General features: G+C 39.9%; 2 protein-coding genes across 6 annotated transcripts in view; one reads left to right on the forward strand and one right to left on the reverse strand.

Moving 5' to 3' along the window:
• KAT6B (lysine acetyltransferase 6B) overlaps positions 1 to 8,798 on the forward strand; it is a 110,561-nt gene extending 101,763 nt beyond the window's left edge. For all 5 annotated transcript variants that reach the window (XM_065639016.1, XM_065639014.1, XM_065639017.1 and 2 more), the window contains exons 14-17: positions 248 to 407; positions 1,024 to 1,290; positions 2,532 to 2,841; positions 4,759 to 8,798. In XM_065639016.1, coding sequence (XP_065495088.1) covers positions 248 to 407; positions 1,024 to 1,290; positions 2,532 to 2,841; positions 4,759 to 7,241 — 3,220 coding nt within the window. In that variant the 3' untranslated portion in view covers positions 7,242 to 8,798. The remainder of the gene's footprint in view (positions 1 to 247; positions 408 to 1,023; positions 1,291 to 2,531; positions 2,842 to 4,758) is intronic.
• A 1,178-nt stretch (positions 8,799 to 9,976) lies between these two features.
• The window catches only part of DUSP29 (dual specificity phosphatase 29), a 28,166-nt gene continuing 14,432 nt past the window's right edge, over positions 9,977 to 23,710 (reverse strand). Inside the window, exons 3-4 of the mRNA XM_065639020.1 lie at positions 19,569 to 19,789; positions 9,977 to 14,593 (exon numbers count right to left, since the gene is read on the reverse strand). Coding sequence (XP_065495092.1) covers positions 14,346 to 14,593; positions 19,569 to 19,789 — 469 coding nt within the window. The 3' untranslated portion in view covers positions 9,977 to 14,345. The remainder of the gene's footprint in view (positions 14,594 to 19,568; positions 19,790 to 23,710) is intronic.

A 23,710-nucleotide genomic window follows, 5' to 3' on the forward strand; every position in this document is an offset into this window, starting at 1 on the left:
CTTCTCTGTTGCCCCAGTGATTTTTGGTATTGAGCTTTCACTTCATACACTGTTGTTCCCTCGTTTCCTCTTATTAAACAGTCAGTAGTGTAAGCATGTTATCTGTGTGTGACAGCTGATATTTTTAGTTTGAGGTATCCATTTATTTACCCATATATTTTCACAGGTTATTGTGCAAACGGATTTAAACAGTAGGAAGGTTGGTTCAGGTGATCACTTTCTAAAATTACTTTTTCTTGGATTGTAGATTTGTAATTATTAGAAGAGAAAAGCTGATTTCGAGTCACATGGAGAAACTGAAAGCGAATCCACGTATCAATGAAGTAGATCCTGAAAGCTTGAGGTGGACTCCTTTGTTAGTTTCTAATGCTGCAGTTTCTGAAGAAGAGAGAGAGGCAGAAAAGGAGGTAAGATGGGAAGCCTCTCATTCTGAATTTCCCTTCCTTTGGATTTTATTGCTCTGAATATTCATTATTAGGCTGTCTTAAATAGAGTAGTTTTAACTTTGACCGTTGCTTAATTGTAGAGAATACTGATATTTTTGTAATGCACAATTTTTGGAAGCTGTGCAGCAAGACATGGTAACTTCAGGGTGATGAATATGAAAACTTAACTTAAAACATGAAGCACCTGTCACGGAGCTGTATTTATCACTCTTGAGGTAGTCGAAAAACATGTAATCAGATCAAATTTGGTGCAGAGCTCTGGGGCTACAGTGTCAATCGATTCTTTGTGTTATGAACTTGCTCAAAGTGATCCATGTCAGTGGGCATGTAATGTAGTGCTAAGGGACTTAAATCAATTCGCTGCATCGTTAATAGTGCTAAATATCCCATGAAATGCAATCTTCTTTGGTTTGTTATCCTAACTGTTGTGAAGGAGCTACTTGATGATTCAGCTGAAATGTTGTTGCTAGGTTAGCCAGCAGTGCTAATCAGGGTTGTAACTCTTTAGCTGGACGTAAAGGATGTGACTAAGTAAATGTTCTTTCAGTGACCCATTATTTTAACCTCAACCCTTCAGGCTGAGCGTCTGATGGAACAAGCTAGCTGCTGGGAAAAGGAAGAGCAAGACATATTCTCCACGAGAACTAATAGTAGGCAATCACCTGCAAAAGTACAATCTAAAAATAAATATTTGCGATCTCCAGAAAGTGTGGCAGTAGTGGGGGAGCGAGGGCAATCGGCAGAGCAATCCAAGGAAAGCAGCGAGGAGGATGGCGGGGATGAGAATCAGCAGAGTTCACCTCCCCGGCTGACAAAGCCACAGTCACTGGCCATGAAAAGAAAGGTGTGTTACTTCAATGGTTTGGTTTAAAGTCATTCATCTCTCATTTCGATCAAATTTTTATCACTGAAATAACAATCTAGTTTTTCTACCAACATTTATTAGACTCTTTTAATGCTTTCTATATTGTTTGGACAGTGAACAACTCCTGTCTTTTGGTTTTTCTCCTGCATCCAATTTTTTATCTTTCAGATTTTTCATTGAATTGTAAAATAGTAGTGGCACAAAATATCAAAATTTCCTCTCAATTTTTAAACTAGTGATTGCCCTCTGCTGTTTGGCATTGGTATTGGTTCAATATTTTAATGGTTCTTCCTTTTTTTCATTGTAAGATGGAGTCCGGCTTGTGGAGTTTATCTTTTTATTGTTTTAAATATAAGAACTGCTCATAGTGGCATAATGTTTTTCAGAAGCAAACGCTGTTAAAACAAAAGGCTTTTTTACCCATATTATTTTAATTCCCAAGATATTTAAATGATAAATTTTGCTTAGTGTAGTGTTTATATAATCTTAATTTCATTGAAAAATTGACTATTTCAATGGTTTAAATTAGTAAAAGTAGGCATCCCAAAATTTTAAAGAACCCACCTTAGCAAATGTATTTAAGTGTCTCTGAGAATTACAGAATTGAAGTGTCACTTGGTTTAAACTTTAGATGAGCAGACTTAAAAGTAACTATAAATCTGTGAGAATGCATAATAATAGAGGTATAAAGTGTTGAACAGTTTTTTCGTTATAGCAGTCAACTGTAGGATTCTTTTCGTGTGTTGAGACCCATGTGAAGCTTGAGACGCACTTCCTTTGCTGTCATCTATTTTTTCTATATACGTACTTATTTCTAAACTAGCAGAAACCAGAAATGTAGAAGAATAAACCTTGATACTTGTGAAGGTCGTTTGGGAATTATACATTTTTCCTCTGTTGATTTATAAGTACAATTTATGTAATATTGCTATGAATATTATTTGAGAGAAGAAGGTAAAAGTCACTGCAATATGAAGAAAATTCTCATCTTAATTTTCACCTACAGAAAGGTTTGTCTGCTTGTATGGATATATATGTATTTTAACTGTTTAGACATTTTACTTTAAGATTCTGTCTACATTTGAAGTTGATGCAAGGTGAAGTTTTTATTTTGAACAAGCAGATAGATTATTGTAAACTCACTTTATGAAAAATTATATCCAGAGTTGGCTAACAAACAGGAGTGTAGGAAGAGTTATGTTTGTGGAATTATTTTTCAGAGACCTTTCATATTGAAAAAGAAACGGGGCCGTAAACGCAGAAGGATTAATAGCAGTGTAACAACAGAGACAATTTCTGAAACAACAGAGGTGTTGAATGAGCCATTTGATAACTCAGATGAAGAGCGTCCCATGCCACAGTTGGAACCTACTTGTGAGATGGATGGGGAAGATGATGACTTGAAGCCTGTGATTAGAAAAGCTTTTGATTATCAACCTGGGCAGCAGAAACAGGAGCAGGAGGAAGATGAAGAGCAGAACAAGGAGGAGAAAAATATTCGTTGTTACAGGAGTGATGACAATTGTACAAGTAAGCTGAAAATGTTCTTGTATCTTCACAAAATTAATTTGTTGGGTGGCCTTCAGAGCAAGTGGGTGTTTTTGTCGTAAGTCTGGGCATTTTTAAAGGCGGTATTTAGCCATTTTGGTCTTAAAGTCTCATGATCTTAATAATGCTTTCTGCTTAGAGGTGCTACTGGAGCCATTAATCTCACATAGTTTTGTTAGAATTCAGTGGTATCTCCAGACTTTTTTAGTGGTGTTTGTTTTTTTTTTTTCTATTGTGTTTACTTCTTTTGTTATTGCTGACCCATTAATATTATAATCTGGTTTTTGTATTCAGAAAATGAATGTTTTTCAGTCTGAAGCACTGCAGTTCTTGTCGTGTTGCCAAAAACAACTTCTATGTTCGTACAACAGGGCACTTTGTACTCAACAGAGCAGCGTTATCACTGGAATATTGTTTAATATTGTTTTTGTATCCCTAGTAGAGGACACAAGCAAAAAGTAATATTTTGTTTACACAAGTATCTTTCTATTCAGCATTGTTGGTAATTCAATGAAATGTTTGTTTCTAGGACACAGTATGTCCTCACTGGGGTCCCTTTTGTTTTTTCTCCACAAGAGAGAGGGGTAGTTTTAACTGTGTTCTTTTGAAGCTGCTTATCCAGTTTAATTTCAAGGATCTTTCCTGGCAGAAAAGCTAATGGATGGAGAGTAGAGCTACTAATGAGCTATTATGAACATACACTTATCCCTTCATCTCCTGGCTCTTGAATTGCACTTAAAAGTTTTAATTCCAGAATGAATGACTGGATTCTCAGGTCGATGTATTTCCTCTAAGAAGCCAGTGGGTACTACTTTAGTGTTTTCATAATTGCATGGGAATTTTAATCTTTGCGATCCTCAGTTGAGGAATCATGCACTGATTTCTATTTTAAACAGTTTTTGTGCGACTAGAGCAATCATGCTTACGAATGTTGGTGCTGTTACAAACCAGTGCACAGGTAATTAGGATATTACCACTTTTTCCTGCTTCTCCACAGAAATGAATCAAACCAGTAGTAGCAGATTCAGAGTGTTCCAGCTATGTCCCAGTGGTCAGGTTTGCACTGCTTTAACTAGACTGTTTTTGTGGACCATGTCATCACATGAATTGACTGTAGGAGTGTTATAACGCTACAGTGAGAGGCAGAACTTGGCAAAGGAGTATCGCTGAAGCCATTACACTCCTAAGTGCAGCATGGTATATCCTGAGAATTCTCCTTTTTTGTGGTGTATCTGTAAGTGGTATCTGGGGAGAGAGAAGTGAATGTGTTTGGGTAAGGTTTTTTTTGTAGTCAATAGATTTAGTGCTCTGATGCGCTCTGTCTTTATTTTCAATTATGTTTTGGTTTTTGTCATGTATTGTGAGCTGTGTCATGATATACTGCCCATGAGAAGTTACTAGAATGAACCACTTTTTTTTCAGTGTTGGTAGTAAAGCATGGTTATACGTTTGCTGTGGCTTGTCCTCCAGAATGGTCAAACAGGAAACTCCACACTCATGTTATTACTGTCAAAAAAGATGAATATACATTAGATCAGGCTATATAAAGTGATGGCATACCTCTATTCTAAAAACACAGGTCAATAGTCAAATACTTGGACAAAATTTTTGCTTTAGTTTACGTGTCTTGTGATTTAAATCTCTAAGAGTTTTCCAGTTTATAAATGGTGGTTCCGGTGGTCACTGTTTAAAAGGCCACCAAACAAGAACTCTACATCTGTGCATTTTAGAGCTGTGGATATTATGTCATTCTATTGTGGTCCGAGATCTTTAACTCTTATTCCAGAGTTTCTCAATACATTTTGAGTTTATAAATTACTTTGGGTTTATGTTTGAAAATATTGATCAGTTTGTGCAAGCTAAGACTTTTATTTTCTCTCTCTTTATTGCTTCCCAAAGATAATACAGAGGATGCAGCTGTATCGGAAGAAAGCACTAAAGACAATCTTGAACCTTTAAAGAGTAAGCAGGGTTGGCCTAAAGGAGTTAAGCGTGGTCCATCTAAATGGAGGCAAAGCAAAGAAAGAAAACCTGGCTTTAAGCTTAATTTATACACTCCACCTGAGACTCCTATGGAGCCTGACTATCAGGTGTTGGTGGAGGAACAAAAGGAGGTAGCTGACAACAAGCCCTGCTCAGTTCCTGCTGTAATGGAGGAAGCGATTAAAGAGCCTGTTGAAGTATTGCCACCAGCAGATGATGAGGTAAAAGAGGTAGAACCTGAACCTCTGCATCCACCCTGTGAACCCTTTGAAAAACAAGAAAATGATATGAAAGCTGGGGAAGAAGAAAGGAATGTAGAAGAAGGTGAAATAAATTCAAAAGATCGAGAAAAAGACAAAGCAGATGAGGTGTTTCTGCAAAAAGAAGAGTCCATGCATTTGGATGATCAGGACGAGGAGGAGGAAGAGGATGAAGAACCTTCTCACAATGAGGATCACGATGCAGATGATGAAGACGATAGCCACATGGGTTCAACAGAAGTGGAGAAAGAGGAATTGCCTGGTGAAGCTTTCAAAGAAATGCTGGAAACACAGCAATCTTTTTTAGACGTAAATGTTCAAAATGGTAATTCAAATCAAGAGGACTTAATGGATTGTGGGGTTGACCTTGCAACTGATGAGTGTGAAACTGACCAGAAAGAACTTGCTACAGATTCAGACCCAGTGCCTGAATCTGATGATGATCATACAGATAACAACCAGGACCAAAAAGCTGATGAAGAATTACATTCCAATTTCAAGAGTGAGAGTACTGAGACCATGGAGATTGACTCAGAGACGGTTCAAGCAGTGCAGTCTCTAACTCGAGAAGCAAGTGAACATGAAGATACGTTTCAGGACTGTGCAGAGACTCAAGAGGCCTGTAGAAGTTTGCAAAACTATGCCCATAATGACCAAAGTCCACAAATGACCACACTGGATGATTGTCAGCAGTCTGATCACAGTAGCCCAGTTTCATCTGTGCACTCGCATCCCAGCCAGTCAGTTCGTTCTGTTAACAGTCCAAATGTTGCTCCTTTAGAGAACAGCTACGCTCAGATCAGCCCAGATCAAAGTGCCATTTCTGTGCCGTCTCTACAGAACATGGAGACCAGCCCCATGATGGATGTTCCCTCAGTTTCTGATCATTCGCAACAAGTTGTGGATAGTGGGTTTAGTGACTTGGGGAGCATTGAGAGCACAACGGAAAACTACGAAAACCCAAGCAGTTATGATTCTACAATGGGCAGTAGTATCTGTGGAAACAACTCTTCTCAAAACAGTTGCTCGTACAGTAGCCTTACATCTAGTAACCTAACACAGAGTAGCTGTGCAGTGACACAGCAGATGTCTAACATTAATGGAAGCTGCAGTATGATGCAACAAACAAACATCAACTCTCCTCCCACTTGCAATGTAAAATCTCCCCAAGGCTGCGTTGTTGAAAGGCCTCCCAGCAGCAACCAACAGTTATCCCAGTGCAGCATGGCTGCCAATTTTACACCACCTATGCAGTTAACTGAAATCCCCGAGACTGGCAATACCAACATTGGATTGTATGAAAGAATGGGGCAGAGTGAATTTGGAGCGGGGCATTACTCACAGCCATCTGCCACCTTCAGCCTTGCCAAACTGCAACAGTTAACTAACACGCTTATGGATCATTCTTTGCCTTACAGCCATTCAGCTGCTGTAACTTCCTATGCAAACAGTGCCTCTTTGTCCACCCCTTTGAGTAATACAGGGCTTGTTCAGCTTTCTCAGTCTCCACATGCTGTTCCTGGAGGACCTCAAGCACAGGCTACCATGACCCCTCCCCCCAACCTTACTCCTCCTCCCATGAATTTGCCACCTCCCCTTTTGCAGCGTAACATGACTTCATCAAATATTGGAATATCCCACACCCAAAGACTGCAGACTCAGATGGCCAGCAAAGGTCATGTTTCTGTAAGAACCAAATCCACGCCTCTGCCACCTGCTGCTGCAGCCCATCAACCGCAAATCTATGGGCGTACTTCGCAGACTGTGGCCATGCAAGGGCCCACGCGGACCTTAACAATGCAGCGTGGTATGAACATGAGTGTAAATTTGATGCCAGCCCCAGCTTACAATGTCAATTCAGTGAACATGAATATGAATACCCTTAATGCTATGAATGGTTATAGTATGTCCCAGCCGATGATGAATAGTGGATATCACAGTAATCATGGGTATATGAATCAAACACCCCAGTACCCTATGCAGATGCAGATGGGGATGATGGGAACTCAGCCATACGCACAGCAACCAATGCAGACAGCACCACACGGTAACATGATGTACACTCCTCCGGGGCATCATGGCTACATGAATACAGGCATGTCCAAACAGTCTCTCAATGGATCCTACATGAGAAGGTAGGCCCTTTGGAGAGACAGCCTACCAAACTGGCATATGGATTGATCTGCACAAATATCTTTTGGAGAGTACGATTTCAAAACCAGCAATTGGTGTGAATGCAAAAACATTTGTTGGCACCATTTAAAAGCTGTATGCAGCAGAAAGCCTTATACAAGTTTTTCTTTTTTCTTCTTGTTTTGGTTTTTGTTTCATTTTGTTTTGTTTTAAACTCTGTGGGATTTAACTTCTCTTTTCTTTGGGGGTGGAGTTAGGTGGTTTTCCATTTTTTTGTTTATTTCATTGAGCTTGAAGTTCTCTGGAAAGGAAGAACTCTTTCTATGAACTGCAATTACACAGCAGCTGATGGTTCAGAGCCATTTTATGTGCCTGCTCCCATTAAAAATGTGGATAAATAGACTCCAAAACTATCAAACCATACTAGATCGTGAGCTTTTTCTCTCTCCTTTCCCCACATGTAAATGCCTTTTAGCAGTTCTTTTATTGTATTATTTTGTTTCTGAAGGTGACACTTCCGCATGCCGCTAATGTCTTTGTTAGTGACAGTGCATTTTGTAGTACTGTACAAGTGTTGTGCTTAACAGTAAGCCATTTCTTAATTTTTTTGCCTTGATTAGGTTACCCTAGTTTGAGGGGTAAATAAAACAGAACTATATTTTTGTTAATTATAAAACTTGTAAAAAATAATAAAGCTGCAAAAGCTATTCACATTTTGGTTAGTTCAAAGGGTTTTATTGCTGTATGTTTAGTGTAAAGTTGAGACTCTTTTCCATTTTTGTGACCAGTTACTTTGGGGCTGGGGTAGGAAAAAGGGCAGCTTTCTGTTTTATAAATACTGTTATGTTTTTTTGTTGATTGAAACATCTCAGTGTTTATTTGTCAAGTTTTCAAACATTTTCATGTATGTCCAAATACTTGGCAGGATTAAAAAAAAGGTAGTGGATTTGGTGTAAAGTTGCTATTTTATGGAAATGCCTCTAACTTTACATTTTCATTCCATCTGTAGATTTTTCTATCTTTATAAAATATTGGAGTTATTTTTTAAGGGAAAAAATAGAGCAGTAGCGTGTGAATAGCTCAAACTAAGCTTACAGATCGCATGTAAAAAGGCAAAAGTTATTTGTGTCTGTTTATATTGCTTCCTTTTTTGTAGCCTTTGTACCTGTACAGAGTGACTGTAAGGGCCGAACAGAAGAGGCTTGATACATGTAAAAATAGGACCCAGTGACACTCTTGTATTTATCTGTTATCTTTTTAGTCAGTCACTTAAAAAAAAAAAAAATCCCCCCCACACAAAGCACCCAAGAAACAAAAATAAAAACTGCAAAAAACACTCCCCCCAAGCTGTACATTTTAACATGAAATAAATTATGATGAGCCATTTTTAGCCTCTTGTGTCTTGTCATAGTTTGATGTTGCATGGGAATTACCTCCTGAAACAGTGTTTGTTACAGTGCTCACATGCTTGATCTAAAGCCCATTGAAGTTGATGGGGTTTGGATTAGGTGGTGAGAGCCTAAGTGTAGGTTACTCATCATAATTGCATACACCTTGTGAAAATAAAGAGTATCCAAGATTATTTTTTTTAATAATCTTAATAAAATATTGAATAAATATGTATTTAATACATTACAAGCTTGTCAGTATTTAATGTATGAAACTTCTTTCTTATAGAAAACGTTAATATATATGTAAAAGGTTATATGATAGTGACAGACATGATGTTTGAACTGTATCTTAATCATAGAATTGTAATCTCTTCCGTTGTCATTTTTACCGGGTTACAAGACGATGCAAATCTTGTGTTGAACCTCCCAAGTTCTCTGTATATGCATGTGTACGTGTGCACACATACACACGTATATGAACACTTCTAATCTAGCAACAGAAGTCCTGTAAAAATCAAGGCTCCTTATGTGCCGAGCTTTTGAGTGGACCACACTTAAATTGGGTGTGTGTGAATCTGCACCGGAAAAAATTCTTCTAAGATTTTTTTAAATGCTTCTAATGTGAATATTGCCAGTGAATTCCCCCTCTAGCCTATTGATGCTGCAGGAAGGTTGCTAGCTAAGGTGAAAGGACTGGTCATTTTCATTGAAAATTCTCTGTTCCCATTCCAGGATATAAAGCGGCTTTGTAGGTGGTATTTTATATGCTCGAAAGTCAGAGAAATTTGTATTTCTTCAAATAAAACCCTTGAAGTGTGTGATGTTGCCAAATCAAGAAAATGATACTACAAATTCATGTGCATAACCTGTTCAATTTTAATATGATGGGGCAGCAGTCAAAAATACAGGATTTGAATGGGAGCTAAAATTGCTGGTCAAATGGTAATTTGGAGTAACAGTGGGGTTTAGGAGTTCAGAATGCTTGATAAGAAGAGCACAATACAACAAAGATCTTTGTTCGTGCACTTAGACTGTCAAATTTGCTTTATGAAGGCAAAGAGTATTCACAGTACTTAAACTGTGTGTGTGTTTGTCTTCACAAAGTCGCCGTCACCTTTTAGGTTTAGGAAAAGGGAAGGTGAACTCAACACAGTTAATGTGCAGCCTTCGAGTGTGTAAAACTAGGACCTTGTATCTTTGAATAATTGTGTCTCATAGTGGCACTGTGTTCTGTGTCTTTATCCACTGCTGTTTAGTTTTGGGTTTCCGAGCCTGTAACATACAGGCAAATCAGACCTTCTTGCCATTTCAGTATGTGCTGACCTAAAACAGAGCATTCAAACTCCAGCATATTTCTGAAATTCTATATTTGCAATATATGGATTAAAACTTGGGTGGAAAATGATGTACTGTGTGTGCACAACAGACAAGTTTCCAATATTTTTTTTTTATTTCAGAACTGAATTCCCTTCGGGAGGACAAATTACTCTCCTACATCTTTTTCCATAGTGATTGTTCAGCTGTGAATTGCATTACTGCACTGAATTTTCTGTTTTATAAGGCAGCTGTCTTTTCCTTGACAGATCTACCTGTTCTATATATTGTGTGCCTACTGCAGTGTCAGTTTTGACTGTGCTCTAGTACCATAGCATCTGAGAATTACCTCTTTCAGTGTCCCAGAAGAATTCTTCACAGACTTGCAATAGATGGTTCTTGTGAAATGCAGGAGGTTTCCCTGCCCATGCAATCTTTGTCTTTGGTTTGACAAATGGGATACTTCATACCACTAGTGATTTGCAAGGAGATAAGCTTGCCTCATTATACGTGTACATTGCTTGCAGACCTGGCTTGTAGCTGAAGTCGGTGCTGCCAACACTTGTTAGTTAACTAGTTAACGCCTTGCAAGGGTTGCCTATTTTGTGGAAGCTGCATGTTACAGAATTTTTACTTTTTCTGATTTAGTCTAATGGTTTCTGGGAGATGGTTTGGAAAAGGCTGGGAAGTAAATAAGTATGTTTCCTTCAGAGTTGTTTAACTGGCATAGCTGTACCAGCAGAGTGCTTTAGGTAAGACCTGGTTCTAGGGAAGATACTTCTCTCTGGAGCAGAACCTGCATCTGGAGGCTGCTGCATGACAGTACTCCTGAAAGCTGCACTGTAGCTGTTTAGCAAAGACAGGAATGGTATGTGTTGTCACACTCTGGCTACTTGATCTCCTAGTAGTGGACAAAATACAACGCATTTTTTACTAACTTTGTGAGAAGCTGTGTGATAGAAACAGAGCACTTTTAAACATGCAGATCTTTCATGTTCGATCACTGTGAGTTTTAGTTTTATAAGCTGTTTCATTTGTCCATCAGGCAGGATAGCTGATTGAAGCAAATGCAATTTTTATATAGCGTGGTAAATAGAATGGGCCTGGCAACTATCTGTAGTGCTGAGAGTGATCCTGATCCAGCCTGCTCTGCAGAGACTGACACCTTGGGCAGCAAGCAAAAACTGACCAAAGTTGTCGCTGTGACAATGTAGTGACGTGTCACTGATTTTCTTCCTCTTGCCTTTTAATAATTCTCTGTATTAAAACTATGTATTTCTAGCATTGTTTATGACCTATATAGTCATCTAGGTCAGCTCTTCCATAGTGAAGGTCTGAGGTATGCATTGATCAGAAGTTGTTGTTTTGAGCTTTGTGGAGTTCTATCTTGTAAGAAGATAAAAGGATTACAGTTTTGGCTTTATCATAACTTCAGTTTAGTAATTGAAATTCTGAGTATTTTTTCCTCCATCTATTAAATAAAAATAATTAAGCTTAATTAGGCCACGTTTAAGGCTTTCAAGTAGAATGTGTAGAAACACTGTAATATGGGGTTCTATTGATTTACTTCTTGAGAATTCAGTTTTGTGCTATTTTTTGTCTCCATGCAAGGACAGCAGCTCCTAGTTTCTGAGTAGCTTGGAATCCTGTCCTTTGGAAATTGTCGATACATTCTTCTATTGCTATGTCAGTGTTGCCATGTCCCAGTTTCCTGATCTGCTATGTAGGACAAAACAAATGGGAACCACTGAGAGTTCTAGTATTTTGCTTTCTATCAGTAGTTGGGAGGCTGCTGTTTGAAAGCTCTGTCAGTCTCCACCAAAAGCAGCTGGACCTCAGGAAATTAAAATTTTTCCACTGTATTTGCACAAGTCTCAGAATGCAGAAGAAATACCCATCTCCAGGCCCCAGTAAACCTTGTTCAAATAAAGTTCTGCGTGTAAGTCAGCTACAAGTTCTCTTTGAGTTACAGCAGTTATCAAGCTATCATGAAAGATACAAGAAAGAAAATGACCTGTAACTTGACTGAGGGAAATCCTGGAAGGTATTTGTTGTATTTTAGCCTATCATTTGGTACAGAATTCCTGTCTGTAAGGCTAATGCTGAGAAACACACTGCTGCCATAGAGGTGGCAAAGTTCAGCTTTCTCCATCAGGGTAAATGGAAGAGTGAGGCCATGTGTCCGAAAGGCAGGTTTGTCAGACACAAGGCTGGGAGAACACCTGCATGTCTGGGTTGTGAATTAAATTGCAGTAGACAGGGGCTCTGAAAAGCTGCATTTAAAGGTCTGTGGAACTAGATGGAAAGGGCTGAGGGACCCTGTCCAAGAATTTTTTTACTCTTTAAACCCATATTGTGACTGCTTGTTTTATTTTTGAAGTGCCAAATGACTTCCTTTGAATATCCTGTTGTGTTTGGGGTTTTTTTCTCTCATCCAGGTGTAAACATAATTAGTTTGCTCTAAGTTCCAAAGTTTGTGTATCTCTGTCATGAATATTGTTCACATTGTGATGTCTAATTTTTTTTAACAATAGTCTAGTTGTGTTTATTCTGTTCTGCTGTGTCTGAGAATTTGAAGGTAGAGTATTCGTTATACAGATAAATACAAATGATAAGTCAAAAGCATTGCATTGTGGGTGTTTGCAGCCTTGGCTACAGTTACTCTTTGGACATGAATGATTTACTGGGTTTTGGACCCCCAAAATAAGTGGAGAAATGGGAAAGCCTTCACACTAGTGATGCTAAGCCTTTAAAGAGCTGTTAACATCTACAAAAAATGGCTTAAAATTGTGCTCAACTCTGGTTTGTAGTGTATACTCGCAGTTGTCAGTGGCACACTTCTGCCCTGTGTTCTTTTCTTAAAGTATCCAAGACTTCTACAGTCTATCTTGCACCAAAGTTAGAAAGTCTTTGTCAGCTGGTAAAGATCACGAGAACTCAGTGATCTCAGTAGCTATGTTGTTCCTCTCAGGCACTAAGGCAGTAAATAGTTCTTACCTGAGACACTGAATTAGTTACAGTTCCATTGGGGAGGGTTATGACATTTTGCAGATGCAAAAGAAAGGTGAACGTGGCTTAATTGTGTTCCTCCTACGGGATATTTTAAGAATATCAAATATTGTTGAGGTGGCAAAACTCTCAGTGCGTGGTAACAGGGTTACTGATAATTTGTATCAAATAGAGTAAATTGAATAAGTTTAGGCAGAAAAGTAGGTCCAGTATCCTAATTTGTGTATTTGGACTACTTCTGTCAACAAATAAAAATTATCATCAGCTGTATTGGAGCATAACAACGTATTAAGGTGACTAAAGCTGAAATAGGAGGAAACATCTAATAGTGGTAAATACATACACTGGCGTCTGGAAGCACAGCAGCAGCTTTCTCCTGGTTAGTCAGGTTTTTTCTTAAAGGCTTCACCTGTGTCTCTTGCCTTTTTAATCAAAACCAAAATCTCATTAGAACTACTTATAATCCATGGTTATTTAGGGGGCTATTGGGGCTGCACAGGTTCAGTATTGAACTTCTCTTAGCGGTGTAAAAGACATCCTATTTTTCTTGTTTATCGTTCTAGCTGTTAGTTTTTCCAAGTGCAGGAGAACGAGTCACAACACAGTTTTTTCTGAGGTGTTTTTTGTGGACTAGTAAATTGACTTGGATACTCTACGTGTCGGACCCTTTAAAACTCGGGCAGTTGAAGCATTTAGGTAAAGCAAGTTAAAACTGAAACTCCCAAAATGTCACATGTATGTATCTGCTTGCATTGTTCGTTATCTGCTTATGTATCTGACCTTCTCAAGGATATTGCTTTGTTTCTAGTTTGCATGGTCTGCCGCAAAGACCACTGTGAAGACTGGGTAGCTGATCCTCATCTGGAGGCGCTCTGAACACTGTGCTGCCCTAGGTCATGACTGTGGAAGAAGAAATGGAGATGTCAGGAAACAGCACAAAAGGCAGATTCCCTCAAAATCCGTCAGACCCTGGGACTAAACTTAAAAATTCATCTGTGCTGCTAGCATCTTGGTGTTTTTCCTGCAAAATTTCTTCAGGAAAGCCTTGGATCACCCTTGTAAAGGCCATGTGCTTGGATTAGAATCAGGATTTGGGGAGTAACTGGCTAGAAAAGGGTTTTCTTTAAGTTGTGCCTGCTTTTGTGCTGTAAGAGCTTTTTTACACAGGGTAAAATTTATCTGTTGATGTAACAAATAATTCTGCTAAGGCTGGAGTATTCTAAGAAGGTGGGGTTTAGATTTGGCTTCCCTTCTTTCTCATCTTGACAGCATTTGAAATGACTTTGGTTTTCCTTCCAAATAACAAATGATCCTTGCGACTGTGTAATTAACTACACCTTCTCTCCTCCTTTTATGGAGTTTCTTTTCCAGTAGCATAACTCTGCCAGGAACACTACTAGATTGTGGTGCTGTTCCCGTCGTCATCAGATGGTAGGCTGTTTTTGGTGTTCCTCCTCTGCAGTGCCAACGCTATGTCCAGTTCTCTCAGCTGCTTCAGGAAGCCCCGGTTTGGCAAGATGCATCGGTGTCTTGATACTTGCTCAATGGCATCCACTACTGTCATGTTCTTGTAAATCATCAGGTAAGCCAAGACCAACGTGGCTGAGCGGCTGCGACCCATAGCACAGTGAACCAGAACCTTGTCTGTGGAAACAGAGATGGTGCAGAGATGACACCGAGTAATTTCTTTTTTTGACAGTGAAGTTTTCTGTAGCGCCCCTGCTCTGTTTGGTGGTTTGACTGCCCTTACCAGCATTTTTCTAAGGCCCATCTTTTTACAGGTGGGGAAACTGAGGTTGTAAATCTTACTGTCTTAACTGAACACCATCTACGTTGGAGATTACCCATTTAATCCTATGCAAAGTATCTTCGAATTTATTTGTGAACGAAGACTGCAGAGAAGGCCTGGGGGCTGCAACCTTGCATTAAATAACATAGCAAGCCCCGCTGCAGCCTAAGCTTGCAAGCCTCACAAGCAGCATGTATGTAATTCTGTGTTTGGACATAATGATGGAAGCACAAGGGTGCGGGAGGCTGTTGAACCATCCTTCCATGAGGATAAATGGTAAGGCATGAAGGTGCATTTCTTAGTTATATCACCTGGGCACAAAGGCTAACTGAACTTGATTTTTGTTGTCATTTTGATAATAATGTCCTTCAAGATCTAGATTGCATCACTTTATGCCCAAATAACTTAATTTGTAAAACAGCTAACAAGGCTTTTTTAAGGTTCAGTCATATGTTGAGGACAGAGGATAAGGAGAACTGTAGAAGTTGATAGGCATATAACCAGGGGGTTAGAAAGAAACCACCTCTTAAACTGTAGAAAAGCTGCTTCGGAAATCTCTGGCTAGTCACCCTTACCCTATGATGTTGAATAAAAGTAACGTTCCTCCACTGCCACTTTTCTGGTTTATATGATCATGTTGCAGTAGTGGCCTGTCTCATATAATTTGAATGCAGAGTCTCTTGTGATAGTTTTATCTCTGAGTAAATGTCTCAAGATTTAGCTTGGTTTCACTTTGGTCTTCAGAGGCAGAAAGTCCTTGGCTTCAGGTACTAGCAAGGGTGTAAGCCAGAGTGGCACCTTCCCCCTTTGCTGTGTCTGGGGGAGGTGGAGGAAGAGAAGGGTAAATGTGTTCAGGTCTGATTGACAGGTTTTGAAACACTTCAAAAGATTTCCAAAAACGATTCAAAGCCCTTGAGGGGGTCTCACAAAGGGTTGAACTGCTGAAGGAAGTAGATTTGGAGCACGCTTAACACCCTGCTAAGCTGAATTGCCACAGGGAAAAAAAATCCTATCATGGCCAATAATAGTTTCTCTGTCAGCTATGCCTAGTGAGAAGTGTTGGGTGCAAAGCCATGACTCCTGCCGATTAACTCCTTTGCTTCCAGGCACAAGAGAATGTCTTGGCACAAGTAGCATTGCTGTGTAATGGATGCATCAAGAACTGCCAACGCTAGAGGATTAATGGTTACAGTCTGCATTCTAATCCCAGCAGATAGTCTTGGTGGCATCTTGGCAAAATTCCAGTCTCTCTGATAACTAAAAGTGCCTCTTCCTGTCCTAGAAAATGATAATCCTTTCTATTATTGCTGTAAATATTTGAAATGGATAAAAACACTTATTTGTTCAGCCCTTCATGCTTCTCTGTAGAGCTTCCTGTCTTGTAAATGGGTTGCTGTTGAGGTGAAGAAAGGTTTTGCTTTGTGTGGGTGGCAAATGCAAAGAATCTAGGAGAAAATGTACAGGTTTATATTGTGTTAACAAAGGCAAAAAAAAAAGGCTGTACAATTTTCTGAAATGCCTCCTGGTTGTATGAAAATGAAGTCTGTCCTTTCCTGTGTGTGCACACTCAAGATCTGACTGCCTGATAGAGCAAAACACAGGTCCGCATTCCTCCTGTACGGTTCCGTAGTCTCTTTGGTTCTGACATAAGGACCAGTCTGAGCCCCCTTTCCCCAAAAGGGAGTCTGCTCTTGCAGTCTTTGCTTCTGACCACTTGCACCCTTCCGCGTGTGGCTGCTTATGCGGTAGCAGTGCATAGAGCCAGAGGTCTGCGGGGTGGTGACAGGTCCCTGAACTGTTTTGCTCACTTGACTTGGGCTTGTGTTTCCTGAAAATCTGTCTAGATGTAGCACTCCCTTTCCAGAGTCAGATGCAGTGATGAATGTTGATGTGTCTTTGGTCAAATGCCTTGGGTCTTTGTCTCATGTTTGTTCTCACATTGCTTTTATCATCTCAGTCTTTAGTGTATTTTTTCCCATGACATCCTCACATGAAAATAAAATGCTTATTCCCTTCTACTGTACATTCTGAGGAGCTAAGACACCAAGGGACTGAGTATGGAATCTGTAGCATAGAAAGGAACTTAAAAACCTCTTAAAATAATGTATTTCTTTCAGGTTAATCAGGCCTCACTGGTATAAATTTTTAAGCTGTCCTATGATCTGAATTGCACGTTTTGGGAAATCTTTATGCACAGCTGAATGATAGCATGCGTAATTGTGAATGGTTAGAGTTTGCCTCTAGAACTTGCTCTTAACTGAGCTCCTTTCCCTGTTGTTAGGTCTATATGCCCATGCTTTAAGTCTGTAAATACTGCTCTGATTACAGAGTTTCTTCATTATCACAAAGATTTTGAAGGTTAAATCAGAATTACTGCATTAGGGCTGTGTTTCTGCAGCATCCAAGTTGCCAAGCTTCCTGCCCTGTTTCAGAAAGAGAGAGGCAGCTTCATTTGCGTTACAAGTTGTTTCAACAGCATTGACTATTGAGCAGCTTGCCAGCAAAAAGCATTGTATGAAGACATATGTTACAATGATTTTGGTCACTTGGCTGGCTGAAGGTCGCACCCCAAACAATGTGATACAGCCAAAGCAAATTCATTAATATGTACATTCTGGCCACAAAAGTCAAAACTTTTTTTCTTTTTCCCCTTTTCTCTCTCTTTGCATTTGCTCAGTTCTAACGCGAAGTAGAAAATGAGTGTAATGATGTTACTGATCAGATGTATTTAGCATTGTATACTGAAGTCCCATGTTCTTACTGCTAGAGATAAGTACTTGGTTACTTACTATTAAATCCTGCCTAAGAGTCTGGATGCTATTTGTCAGGAAGATGCACACAAATAGTCCTCTCATTAGGCACTTGAATTACATAGTACCTTTCTACACTGCATGTGCATTCATAAATAATGCATTTATGTTGTTGGAAGAGAGTTACTTGTCTCTAGTCTTTTCTCCTGCAAGTGTAAGGGACAACAGTCTACACTTTAGTTTGGATTCTGGAGTCATTCTGTTACGTGAATGTGCATTAGAAAGCTGTTGTAATGCATTCAACCTCAGTCTCTGTGGGCCATGCGTATGTGCCTTAATACATAGGCTGGGATAGGAGATGCACGTTTAGAGTACTATTGCCTCATAAGAAAGTTAAGAGCTTGCTCTCTTTCTTCATTAGTATTACAGGAATTCTTTATTTTATTGGTCTCTATCAGAAAAGATCCTACCTGTCTTGTCTAAAAATCATGGGAATGTGGCAGGCAGTGCACAGCTACAGAAATTGTTGGAGTTGGTAGTATCTACTTAAGTGCAGGGTTTTTTTGTTGTGTAGAAGTTAATCCAGTCTCTCAGTGATTTGGTCTTGTGTTTCAGTGCTGGACTGCTATGTGACACTGTTTCAGAACTTTCTGGACTGTGATGCGCTTTTGAAACAAAAAGGTTAATGCTCCCTTCCCTGTCCCAATAGATACTGGGATCCAAGGGGATTTTTTTTCTACCCTTTGCTGCTTCCCTTATGCTTGTTTCTTTACCTCAGCGCAGGAGCCAAAGGTCTTACGGGAACAGGAGGGCGATGGCAGTGAGGCAGTCTGCATGTCTTGTTTCAGCTGCTCCAGTCTGACACTGACCTCTGGCCTCCAGCCCTGGCTAGACACAGGTGTGTGGTAGTTATCCATCCTTCCCAAAGGCAGCGCCTTTCTTCACAAGCCAGTAAGCTCCTGAAGCAGTTTCCCCCGCTATTAGGACTTTGATTTTTAAAACTGACCTGCTTTCAAGACTTTCTCCTGAACAAGGATAAGGACTGTTGCTGTAGACTGTTACTTGCTGAAAGGGTAAAATTGTAAAGACCTGGCTGGCTACTGGGGGCAAGCCAGGTAGTAGCTGGCGATGGCTGAGCTAAACAGCCAAGAACAGAAGCTGACACAAGGCTAGAAACTTGATATGTGACCCTCTGATACTAACATCTTTGTTAGGTCAGCAGGAAAGTCTTTAAGTTTCTCAGCTGGTCTGGTAAAGTATCCTGTAGAGAGAGAGATTTTTTTTTTTTTTTTTTTTTTAAATAAAAAAAAATTTAAAAGGGCATTTGGGGGGGAGGAGTAGGAGTAATATTGAAAGCCAGTGTGAGGCCTAGGCTGCAGCACTTGACGTCAGTGTAAAGCTTTCTGATGGAACGCTGCTGGACGTCAGCAAATAATGAATTGTAGTAATCAAGCTGAGAAATTACAAAGGCTTTAACGAAATGTTTCTAGATCTCTGCTGTCAGAGTTGTTTTGGTTTCCTGCTGCTTGGAAGATGGCAGAGAGAGAAATCTTATAGCTTGGGGCAGATCTCATGGCCAGGTAGGAAGGTGTTTTTTGTGTTTGTAGAGTGAATCTAACTCTGCAGAGCATGAAGCTGTGGAGTGACAGCCTGGAATCTCTGCAGGGCACTGGTGTTCCATTCTCACTGCTATGCAACCAATATTCATTGAATCTTAATAGGATTCACTAACTTGAGGAAAAGACAGCCAATTCATGCAGTGTCCAGTTGTGTCTATGTTCATGAAGGAGTCAAAGCAACAAAAAACCTCTATCAAACAGGAGACCATAATGCAAACTGTGATGTGGACTTGATCAACGTGCTTGGTAAGGGGCTGTTGGGCTGGAACTAGGTCTGCAGTGAGAACGGTCTTAGTTACCTCACTACCTTCTGTTAAACTAGTTTGCTGCTACTGGTTTTATATTCTTTGTTAAACTGTATTGGACTACTTTTCATTCCCACAAGGTTGAATGCCATGGAACTATGCTTATAATCAGATGGAGTAAATACTGGTTTTAACTATTTTCAGCACCCTCCTTACTTCTTTCATCCTGAAGCGCATTATCAATGAATTTAGAAGCTGAATAAAAGAACTGGCTGAGCTCGAAAGTGGGGAGATCATCTGCTTCCACTCCATGGTACTCCACAGTCATGTCGTGGTAATATTCTGGTCCTGTGTCCACGTTCCGCTGACCATGGGCTGCGTTGAGGATGTGAGTGAAACCTGCCTTCTCAAGGCTGTAGCGATCTAATGCGGTTTTCCTGTTAGAACAAAGCAGAAATCCAGAAGAAAAAAAAAAAAATCTCTGATTTGGTATGTTCTAAATGTCAATGAAACTGATAATGCTCCAAAAATGCATCATTTACTATTATAAAATTCTTAAGATACTGTCATTCAGAGTGAATGATCCTTCTGGAATTCATAACTTTCTCTCCTAAGTCCTTAGAGCACCTTAAAAATTAATTTATTTTCCTGGCACCTTTGTAATGTAGGCAATACTGGCTTCCATCTGTCTTGTACAAGAAGAAACTCGAGAAATAGAATGAATTATTTAAAGTCATAAAAGCAAATCAGTGAAATAGGACCTGTGAATGCTGCTTTCCCCTTCTGTCCTATCAATTGATATTGCAGAACTAATGAAGAGTCAGTTATATGTGAGTAGTGAGATCATCTGGGATTCAAAAAGAAGCTCTTCATCCCTAAAATAAGTTACTGAGTTTTTTCTCCATTTCTGTTCCAAAAAAAAAAAAAAAAATTAAAAATCACCCTTCTGTGGTCACAAAACCCTATCAGGTTTCCTTTTGCTGTCATATTTAGTAAAACCAGGGGTCTAAAGCAGAAATAACTAGATATGGAAACTGGATATTAGCTTTCACTGAAAGCTAAAAGTCATGTATTTAGCCCAATATTCTAATTTATTCTTGTCCTCTCTTCTCTTAGACAAGGGATGTCAAATAGCAGAGGAAATCCTTGATTTTTGTGTGCCTAATACCCACTTTTAAATGCCTTCCAGCAGCCTGAAATACCTCCAAAAGTGCAGAGTTCATGGACAGGCACGGAAAAACTTTTTTGTTCCATTACAGAAGGCTTTTAATTTTGGAAGAAGTTGTTCTGAAAAAGCTGTCAGGTTTCATTAGTGCCTGGGTAGACTACTGAGTTTTTTTACAAAAAAATGCACAGGCTTTATTTTGTTAATATATTTTCACATAACTACTGCTGCCATAAATGAGTTAGTGCATGATGTGAAACAGCTTTTTCCAACCAAAAGTACCTCCCTTTGTGAATGTTTCCTGAACATTTCAGCATGTAAATGCAGCTGCTGTCACACATGGCATTATGGGCTACCTGTCGTGTTTCATAGTTCCAGTAGTGACAGCTCAGAATAGCTTGAAGTTACCTCCACCTTCCCAGCCTCTGTCAAAGTCAAAATCCCCCTTTTGAGCAGTCAAGAACCTGGTGATGAGAGCATTTAACAGGGATATGGATACTGAAGCTTTCACCTGTGTTCGCTCTTATTTAAGTTAAGGTCAATAGTTGGCTGTTCTGAGTAGATCTTTCTCGTTGCAGAAATTCCGTTCAGGACAGGAGTGATAATGTCTCGATGTTACTGGCATTTCTGCCATAAAATAATGTCATGCATCCCCTATGCAATGATTTAAAATGTAAATAAAAGCTCCAGTTAGTGTGGTGGTGCCTGCCTAAGCTCAGTAGGCGCTGGAGAACAGAGGTGCAGCAGCATCTTGCTGCTGGTGCTGTGGCTTCCCACCTTCCCCTCAGGTTAAATAGAGCTCACTCCTTTCCTTTGTATCCTTGTTGCAGTGGTTGACCTAGAAAGATATTTCTTTTTCTCTTTCCTTTTAGGAGACTCATGCCTTTAGGATTCTCTTTAGGTGGATATGCACGATCCAATTTGCCAGCAAAGGCACCTCAGTTCTCAACTATGAGGATGGCCAGTACTTAAAAACAGATTAAATGTTGTGGCCAAAGACTAAAGGGGCAGTGAATAACTACTTCTCTTGGGTCCGATGTGCTTGAGGTATACTACAGATTCTGCTTTCAAGTTCAGTCTTATTTTGTTCTACCTCTCTGATACTGTGACAGAGAAAATATGTTTTCTGTTGACCAAACTTGGCCCGAAGCGTGTATCCAGCAAACAATGGAAGACTTGGTGGTTTCAGGTCAGAGATGTGTTCCACTAGAACCCCTGCAAGGGGAGCTGTACGTGCTGAATAGCAAGTAGGCCTGCAGGATAGTTAGGGTCGGTGGAAAAACGAAGTTTTTGGTGGACTGTAGATACTACCACACTTTGGTTTCTGCAAGCACTGCTGAGGCTAATAAATAGCATTTAAATTAAGTGATGAAGTTGTTCCAAGCAAGGACAATGTCAAACAGTAGGTCACTGACAATCGTTAACATTTGACACTGTTACATTCATCTGAAATCCAGTTTTCCCATTTCCTCGATTAGGTTCTCAGGAGATTGCCTTTTGACACAGTGGGTGAATCTAATGCATTTGTTGGACAGTCGCAGTTAAAATCTTGCTATATATCTTAGGATCTCATTTTTAAGTGTTCGGTGGCCCCAGTGGTTTAATAAGTATTCAGGAAAAAAGAAGGGATACTGGAAATTTGTGACCCAGGATGGAATTAATCCTCCTCCTTTTTGTTTAATCAGGTTGTTCGTTTTGCATCTGTATTTGCATTGGCATTGTCTGGCCCTTGGCCTGCTGGAGTTTGGGAATGTGCACAGTGTTATTCCATTAGGTCCCTCCGTTTCCATTTCCAGCCCAAACCATGGGAATGAGTAGCAGCCTTGAATGCTGTTGCAAAAGCCCATTGTAAATGCTCAGAGGTAACGAAATCATCTTCTTTGAAATCTCTTATTTCTAAAGTAAATTATATGTGTACCAAGGAAACCCTTTGTTATCCACTGGCTTTGGCACTGAAGAATTTATGCTGTTTTCATCAATGCTTGGCATAAACTGATCTAAAATGTCACTTGCTTTTTAATTACACTTGGTATGTAAACTGATTACACAATATCCTTTAGACTGAATGTAACCTTGCACATTGTCGTCTTTCTACTGACATTGCTAGTGCAGAAAATGAATGCTCAGTGTTGAGCATTCAAATTGCTTAAGTTCCTCGTATTTTCACTGATACAGATACTCAAACTGTGCTGTATGTGGATGTAGTGGAACCTGTTAGTTGAACCAAGACCTAAAACTTCTGCCCTCGCTAAGCGGAGCATGGTCACTTTAAGTCCTGTGGCTGTATGGCTTGTGCATCTGCAGGCTGAGCTATTGCATGTAATCTGTAAAGAGGATGTCGGGTACCTTTCTTCAGGCAGGTACCCTGGACAATATCATCTGTGGAAAGCTTTTTCCTAGGGTTTCTAAAACACGATGTGTAGAGATCTGAGGAAATGGTTCTTTTGCAGTACAAAATAGGGTTCACGGGCCTGCAAGAGATGCCTGCCTTGGGCTTTAGAATCTGCATTATTTGAAGAAAGCTGAAGTGACACCCTTTTCTAAGAGCAAGAGTGCTTGGCTTCAAACTCGACATGGAGATTAGAAAGCACTTATACTCTTTCTCCTTTCTCTCCATCCCCCAGGCTTGCACTTGATAATTACGTTTTCATAAAAGGTATCTCTACTGGTCTCTCAAAAGTTTTCCTTTTTTTTTTCTTGTAAGACCTTTCCCCAGAAGCCAGGCAAACAGTCCAGCTGCACCACCAGCTGTCATACTGACCTGGATTTGTCTGCTTTTCACTCACATCAGCTGTCTTTTTACCTTGCCCATTGATCATCAAGCGTATTGAGCAGGGATGGTCTGTGCTGAGACTCTTGAAGCTGCCATATTATAGGCAGTTAGACCTGAGGTCCTGCTGTGTCTGCAGCGTGTTGATTGCCAGTTAACACAGAGCAAGAAACAGACTTAAGCCCTCCGTGTGCCTGTAATGGAGATGTTGCTGTGCCTTGTGTCCTATTTGCTTGGACTGGCTTTAGCCATCAGTGAACTCCAGCTTGGTTTGAAGGACTGGCTTGCTTTCCGCCTCAGTTGAATCTGTAGTGTAGATGCGGTTGTGGAGGCGTCCCTCATTATCTGTTTACTTTAATCAGAGCCTGATGTTTGTGTGTGTTTCATCACGCATGATACTCCTGGTTGCATCCCAAAGAGGGG

This window comes from Caloenas nicobarica, chromosome 7 (assembly GCF_036013445.1).
Source record: "Caloenas nicobarica isolate bCalNic1 chromosome 7, bCalNic1.hap1, whole genome shotgun sequence".
NCBI lineage: Eukaryota > Metazoa > Chordata > Aves > Columbiformes > Columbidae > Caloenas > Caloenas nicobarica.